Consider the following 7,923-nt stretch of genomic DNA (forward strand, 5'->3'; position numbering starts at 1 on the left):
GTGTGGGGTTTAAATTGTTGGTCATTAGAGTTTCACTCCTTGAGCAGGGGGAAATGGTCGGTAACTTCTAAACCCTGCAGCATGAACTACTGTGGCTAATGAGGCTAAGAGCTAACACACATAATCAATAAAGAACTGGTGAAGAGGGAGAAAAGTGAGTGAGCTTGTTGCTAAAAGGACAACGGTTTATTCAAAAGAATAAAAATGTGGGTAAACCACTCACAACCCCATTTGGAGCAGTAGAAACTGAAACGATCCAAAGCTGATAAACTTACTATTAGTGATGTGTCATAAAACTCAGTGTGACTCTGACATTTTGGTAACTGAGCATTTAATACATCAACTGTTTCATCAATGTGCGTCACACGTTCGCCACACGGTGCTTTACAGTCTGTAAAACATCCAACACCCATCGCTGAGTTTTATTGTTTGACCTCCTGTCGTGACTGTGACGAGCAGAGGGAGCGACACTCGTTCCTGGGAGTGTTCAGGATAATTAAACTCCAGTTTGCTGTAGTTGGACGACTTGTTGGAACAGACTGTGTTTATACTGGGCAGCTTCCAGCGTGTAACCACACTGCAAAAAGAAAACAGTCAAAACAGATTCAGATTAAAAACTATTGTTTTTTTAAGGACTCCAAATGTGACCAGCCACACATCACTGCTGGCTTTTGTGGTTTTGTGTAACTCAGTGCTGCTGTTGTCAGTGTGGCACCGTTTACTCTCAGTTTACTCTCCTAAACCAGTTAAACCAGTTCAGTATAATTCCCTTTTAGAACTGGTGATTACAGTTGTTGATGAGAAATCGCTGAACTCATCGAACTTGAATCAGAAATAAACTTTTCTTACGACTTCGTGTTTTAACCAGACTTTATTATAAAGACACGAATGTACATGTTTCACATTTCAGTGGAATCCTGACATTGCGTGTCTAATTCACATTTTTTTGTAATTTTCTTTCCTCTGCAAAGAACAAATAGCAAAATTTTTCACCTTATAAACAAGTGCTGCAATTCGATCTCCAGAATACAACACCCACAGGCTGGACGGTGAGTTTCTGAATAAGATTCAAGTTGGAAATCAGATAGAAATTAGCATCAGCAACCTGAAAATCATAGCAGCATTATGTTTCTGAAAAAAAAAAAAGGTTTTTAGAAAAGCCCAAAGTCTAATTTATAATGTGTTCATGTTGTTCGTGTGGAAGTTCTTTTATTTTGAAGAATAATCTCCACTGTGTGGAAACTCCCAGGCTGCACAACCTCGCAGGTTCCACTGAAACTGTACAACGAAACATCTTCATGAGTTGAAAATGGGTCAGTTTCTCTGGAGTTCTGGAGTAGAAAAATAATCCTGGATGAGTCGAGCTGCTCGTAACCACAGCGCTGAACCCGAGGCCTCCTGCTCAGTGGATCTTTTCAGTTTCTTCACAAATAAACTTTTTTTAAATGTCTCTACTTTCATTTTTAGGGATCTTCCGAAATGAGCCACCAACAACAAAAAGAATACTTCTTTGAAAGTGTAGAAGAAGACAAACCCAGGAAGTCACAGCACTTGGAAACGCCACGAGGCCTGGTCTTTGTAGTCCAAACAGTCGGAGGCGTTGAAGTTGAGTTTCCAGGCCGAAGCCGCCGTCTGCTCTTTGTAATCCAGACAGTCCGTGGAGTTAAAGGCGAGGCTGGGAGTGCTGTAGGCCTGGTGGTGGTGCGGCGGGTGGTGATGATGGTGGTGCCCTGATGTCTGGCCGATGTGGTGGTGAGGATGCCCCGACATGGAGCTGCCCGTCATGGGGCTGAGCTGGTGTGGGTGGTGCGGGTGGTGATGGGAGTGCATGGGCGCCAGATATGAACCGCAGTCCACGCCGCTGAAGTAGGAGCCTGACGCTGAGGCCGGGTAGCCCTGGCCGTATGCTGCTGCTGTCTGGCTGTACGACACCGGGTAGGAGGGCGTCCCCCCAGTGGTGGAGGACGATACGGAGCGCTGCATGCAGGAGGCGCTGGTGGGGGCGGCTGGGTCAGGCAGCGTGACTGGGGCTGGGGCTGGAGAGATGGGTGCCGGGCTCCAGATGGACGACACTGGGGCGGTGACGGAGGTAGAGGTGTTGATCACTCCGAGTCCAGCAAGGCCCGAGGAGACGGAGGAGGAGGAAGAGGAGGAGGACGAAGACGAGGAGGTGGAGGAGGAGGTGCTGGACACCACCGGCGGGGTGAACTGGCCGCTGCTCTCTGAACCGGTGCTCTCTCGGGTCGGAGACGACTTCTTCTTCATTGGTTTCACCTTGGCGCTGCTGCTGCTGCTCTGCTGCTGCTGCCGACATTTGGCCCGTCTGTTCTTAAACCACACCTGAAGAAGAAGCAGAGGTCAAAAGGTCATCCTCACACATTGCCGGGGAAAGAAATCAAACCGTGTAAAACTAGACCGAGCTAGCAGGAACTAAACACCATCTGTGACCTTTGACCTTTACTGTCAGGAACTACTGTTTGTTTCTTTCACTCTGTTGAACGAGATTTTAACCAAATAAAAAATAGAAAAATAAATAAAACTGTTTTTTTGAGTTTAGTCTCATTTTATGACGTCTAAAATCTACTTTAAAGGATCAGTTCACTAAAAAACAAAACACATTTCACACTTTGCTTTCAGGCAGTTTCACTCATATCTGTGCAGATTTTTCTGCTTCTACTACAGAACAGAACTGAACTTTTTGTTCTAAATGTTCATTTAAAATAACGTTAAATTATTCTCAGAAACTTTTCCCTGTTAATACACATCAGACTGTTGAGTGCTACTCATGTCTACACTGTTTAGTTTTTCAGCCTCATTTTGTTTTTTATTTCACTGTTTATCTGCTTTTATTTCAGTTTTCATTTTCCAATAATTCTTTGATCAGATATTAATGTTGCAGCTCATTTTACACTTCAGTGACAGGGACGGTGAAACGTGGTGGAAATAAATTCAGAATATTATTGTTTTATAAAGATTTATTCCTCACATCTGTAGTAAACTTGTTTGGGGCTGTAAATAATAAAACTAGAAAATGTTTCCTGTTAAGATCAGTGGTTGTTTTTAGTGGTAGTTTTATAACAGGGGTTTCATAAGTATATTGTAAAGGTGGTGACACTGAAATGTGGCCTGACAGAGGTAGAAGCTTTTCTTTAGAAGCTCAACGCATCAGAAGCTGATCCTTCTCTCAGCCACAGCCTGAAACTCCCTCAGATTAAAGACGTGTCTCTGCTTGATCAATAAAGGCAAATGCGTTTTACAAGCTGAAGCTCATCATGCAGAGGCCTGAGTCCATCAGGAAGACGCAGCAAAAAAACAAACAACCCCTGAGCTGTTTAATAACAGCCTCGACGGATTTAATGCAAAGTGAATATTATTTATCAAAACGTAGAGAAAACAGCTCTGAATCCTCCTAAATGAACGTTTCTACTGACAAACAGAACTGAACTGCTTTAATTCTCATTTTAAGTGAGCTTCACTTTACTCAAACCAGCCTGGCTGAGGTTCTGACCTGCACTCTGGACTCGGGCAGGTTGATCTTCAGCGCCACCTCCTCCCTCATGAAGATGTCCGGGTAGCGCGTCTTGGCAAACAGCGACTCCAGGATGTCCAGCTGCGTCCTGGTGAAGGTGGTCCGCTCCCTGCGCTGCTTCCGCGGGTTGGCTGAGACAAAGACAGAAGAAAGGCTTTGTTCAGACCCGGTAACTCGGTCCAACACGGTTAAAACAGTCGAGTTAGAAACAGACTTCGTGCTGTGGTTCCACATCTTAAATCACCAGCTGGTCTTGTTTCATTATATTTTATGTTGTTAGTATTAATAACTCATTTCACCACGTTACTCTCAGCTCGTAAAACATTTTACACTTTGATTTGATTTAACTATTAAAACAAAATTCAGTTTACAGCAAAAGTCTAAACTGAGCCTCAAATAACTGAAACTGCACTAAAACGGAATAAAACACCACTTTTCTGCATTTTAACAGAGATGAACTGTAGAAAAAACATATTATAAATTATAAAACAAATTATAGGAGAAGAATAAGATTTAAAAACACCACGTTTCATGTCATAAAAACATTTTAGTAACAGCAGAATTCAAGTTACTATTAAGAAACTCTTTCTAATCAGACATTCATATGAGTTCTGGTCCACATCAGACCGGGTTCGGTCCGTACCGGGGTAGCCCACTGACGGGTGCAGCAGGTCCATGGCGGCTCCGCTCAGGCTCAGTCCGTTCATCCCGTACGGGGCCTGTTTGAGATAAGACATCATGCTAGAAGCGCGACGGGGAGACCGGAGTCTGGACGGAGACCGGAGTCTGGACGGAGACCGGAGTCTGGACGGAGACCGGAGGCGCAGATCTCCCGGTTCTCAGGTGCTGAGTCCTGTAAGAAACACGGAGGATGAGTTAGTGGGAAATAGTAAATAAATAGTAAACAAATAGTAAATAAATCAGAAATAAACAGTTCAACTCCTGTTTGTGCTGCTGCAGAATTCACGATTCACTAACTCTTCAAACACCAAACACACTTTGTAATGAGATTTAAAACCTTCTCAGTTTATTATCTAACAGCCCAAAAGTCTTTAAGAAAGAAAAACATTTGAACACAACAGAAATACATTATTTTACATTTTACAAATGAACAAAAACTAAATCTGAGGAATGTGATTAAATAATATTCATCAGGATTTTATGGTTTGAGTTACGAAGCTCGGACTAATTTGATTTTAGTTAAAACATCTGGTGTGAGAGAATTTATTATTATTTATTATTTAATATTTCTTTAGCAGAATGTAGTTTGATGGAAATTTGATGTTCGTCACATTTAATGTTCAACTTTTCAAGACTCCAGAGAAAATTAAAGGAGAAACTTTAGAGGAAACAAACACACAAAAAAGAACGGAGGAATTAAATAAAACTAAAGGTTCAGTCTGATTGAATTTAAACAAACCAAACCACAGATTAAACAGTCACAAGAATAAAAACCTTTCTCAGTAACCTCCCTCCAGAGATCCACCACCGCGTTATCGTTCAGATCTTCATTAGGATTTTAATTAATTTAATAGCTCACAATTAAACCGACCTGTTTAAATTACAGGCCGCTCGAGACTCTCCTCACCATGTGAATGAAGTTCAGAATAATATTTCTTCATGTTCTAGTTCAGGAAATAATCCCAGCAGTTTATTCATCAGGTTTTTACGGCGGACTTGTTTTGTTTTCACTTGAACCTTAGAATTAAATTATTAACATCAGATTACTGATTGTTATTTTAATTACACTAATGGTCGATTACTTAATAAATAACAAATGAATAAAAAATGAATGTGATGCACGTGTGTTATTTTTGTAAAATCCACATTAACTACATAAGAGTTTTGATGACAGTTAAAAACGAAGGATAAATAATTTAATTGAAGCTGAAAACAAGTTAGAAATTTGATCTGAAGTGAAACACATTTATATAAATCAGCTGAACGTGTTTAGGAATTAATACAAAGAGAAAATATTTGATCTCAGCGTTAATTTTCATAAATCTCCTCCAACTTTGAATCGGACTCGTTTCCAGAATTTAAGGCTCAGCTGCAGCTTCGTTAATTACTAACTGTTGCTGTAAGAATGTATTTAGATAAGAATTTCCATAATCCAGCGGCTCCTTTTAGCAGGTAAATGCTCACATCTCGGACTAACTGCGGCCTTTTCTGCGCTGAAAGGAGCCGCGGGCTCCTGATGGAGCTGAACTGAGGCGTTAACACCCAAATAAAGAGACTTATTTCCATAACCGCAGGACGGAGCAGAGACCTGTGCAAATGAAGTCCATTAGAATTTAGATGAGATCTACAGGGAGACAATCATCAGCAGAGACCCGGGACAGGAGGCTGCGGGCTGAACCGAGCCCAGGAGGAACTCCACCTGAGCAGCTCGAGTCCAACTCACTGATGAGATGTTTGAAATAAAATGACTCAGCAACATTTACAGACTCATCATCGAAAATATAAGTTGAATAAATATGAAATCATTGTTCCTCAGAACCACAACATCAAAGTTAACAGCCCTGAACTTTCTATTTTAATTCCTCTCCAGGTGTGATCTGAGGATCAGGTTCCACCTGGTACAATGTGTTAGTGGCCCACAGGGCAGAACTCCTGGTTCTAGTTCATCAGGATCCAGACTGAAGTAGAGCTCTCACCTTTTACTGGCTCCCTTTAAAAATCCTGTTAAGTGTCAGAGCGGTGAGATCCAGACTTTGACAAATATCCACATGGAGGAAGGTTCGTTTTCTGGTTTCTGGCTCCGTGTGCAGCTCTAGAACTCGAACCTCTCACCGCGGACGGATTAAAAAGCTGCTTCTCTCTCCGGCCGCCGACCGCGGATGGAGATTGACGTCGGTGTCCGGGGCCCGCGCCTCTAAGAGTCAAGACAGCGAGCGGGCCCGAGCTCTCCGAGCCAATCACGGCGCTCCGACACCTGACGGGGCCACCGGAGCGGCCAATGGGAAGGCGGGACCGCCGCCGAAACGCCCGCCCACTTCGACTGGAAGGCGCAGCACGTGACCGAGTGAAGCGTTCGGTTCCGAAAGTTGGAGGAGAAACGTTCGGCGGCCATGATGGTTCGGGACGAACCGGGCTCCTGCCGCTGGAACCGAACCCGAACTGAGCTGTAAAGACCTGTTTCCACGAAATAAAGCAGATTTAAAGCTGTTGGTGTCCGACACGGACGAACCCAGAAGACTGGTTCCGAAAAATAATAAAGAAAAAAGAATTTAGTTACAGAAAGAAACTCATAAAAACAGAGCTGACGGGAAATTTAAAGAACCTTTGAATTAAATCAGCTGAAAATGACATGAAAAAAAAAAATCACACACACACACACATATATATATATATATATATATGTGTGTGTGTGTGTGTGTGTGTTTATTTATTTTTTAATGTGTCTATAAATGGAAATAATTTAAATAAGTAGTGGGCTAGATTATTTTTTATTATGAATATCAATGAACAAATGACTAATTATATTAACAAGGAAAACAATAAGTTAAATAATTAAGTAAACATATATTTATATATTTCCATATTTATTTATTTGTACTCGTTTCATTTCTGAAACTGTCTTTGGCCGAGAGCAGCAAAGCCAGTGATTGATCACAAGTATCAAGATATCAAATGGACGGAGTCATTGTTGTTGTGAGGGTTTCGGGATCTAATCCCAAATTGCAGGAGTATTTTCTTAATATTAAGCCCGTAAATCCAGGGATCAGGCCGCCTAAAGAGGTGTGTGTGTGTGTATGTGTGTGTGTGTGTTGGCGGTTGTGGGGGTTACTTTTGGATAGGGCTTCTCGTGTTGCTGACGCTTATTAAAAGCATCATGCATAAAATCCCAGGTTGTCAGTTAAGCATGCACGGAGCTCCGGCCAGGCTGTTGCACACTCTCCACTTTATGAAAAAGGCACAGAACAGAACAGGACGGGAAAGAAATCCATCTACATCTGCTGATAAGTGTGAGCTGAGCTGCAGGCTGAAGGAAAAGTGCAGCTGGGCAGGCAGGTGAAGACGGGGCAGAGGAAAACACAGGAGCAGTAAATCAACTGGTTCTCTGCTGAGACTCTGAGGTAAGAACAACTAAAAGCTGAGCTCCATGAAGTGTTCGTGGGTTTTTAAAGGCTAAACTGGTAAAAAACACACGAGTGTCATGTTCAGAGTGATGCACGTTCATGTCTAACACTGGAACTAATTCCTCCTGAGGGTGAGTCAGTGCAATGATCTGCAGAAAAATGTTGCTCTGAATATTTGAAATAGTTCTGGTCGTGTTCATGGGTTTAGATGTTTGAGGTGATTTTTGGTTCTTTATCATTTGATAAACTGTGTGTGAAGTGTGTGAATAAGTGAACGTCAAAGCTGCATTTAAAAGTAAAAGCCACACAGAT

The 7,923-nt window shown here is 42.2% G+C and overlaps 1 protein-coding gene across 3 annotated transcripts; it reads right to left on the bottom strand.

The window, feature by feature from the left end:
* Nucleotides 1-1,542: 1,542 nt before the first annotated feature.
* Nucleotides 1,543-4,270, bottom strand: LOC113162202 (homeobox protein OTX1 B-like). 3 transcript variants are annotated; one of them, XM_026360227.1, is made up of 5 exons: nt 4,157-4,269; nt 3,774-3,781; nt 3,509-3,660; nt 2,157-2,340; nt 1,543-2,081 (listed from the first exon to the last, which is right to left on the bottom strand). In XM_026360227.1, exons 1-5 carry the CDS (start codon nt 4,267-4,269, stop codon nt 1,543-1,545), a joined length of 996 nt encoding a protein of 331 aa, XP_026216012.1. The 3 variants fall into 3 exon arrangements, with proteins under 3 accessions (XP_026216012.1, XP_026216011.1, XP_026216010.1); XM_026360226.1 differs by lacking the exon at nt 3,774-3,781 and having other exon boundaries at nt 4,173-4,270; XM_026360225.1 differs by lacking the exon at nt 3,774-3,781 and having other exon boundaries at nt 1,543-2,340; nt 4,173-4,270.
* Nucleotides 4,271-7,923: the final 3,653 nt, after the last annotated feature.

Source organism: Anabas testudineus, chromosome 1 (assembly GCF_900324465.2).
Source record: "Anabas testudineus chromosome 1, fAnaTes1.2, whole genome shotgun sequence".
Classification (NCBI taxonomy): domain Eukaryota; kingdom Metazoa; phylum Chordata; class Actinopteri; order Anabantiformes; family Anabantidae; genus Anabas; species Anabas testudineus.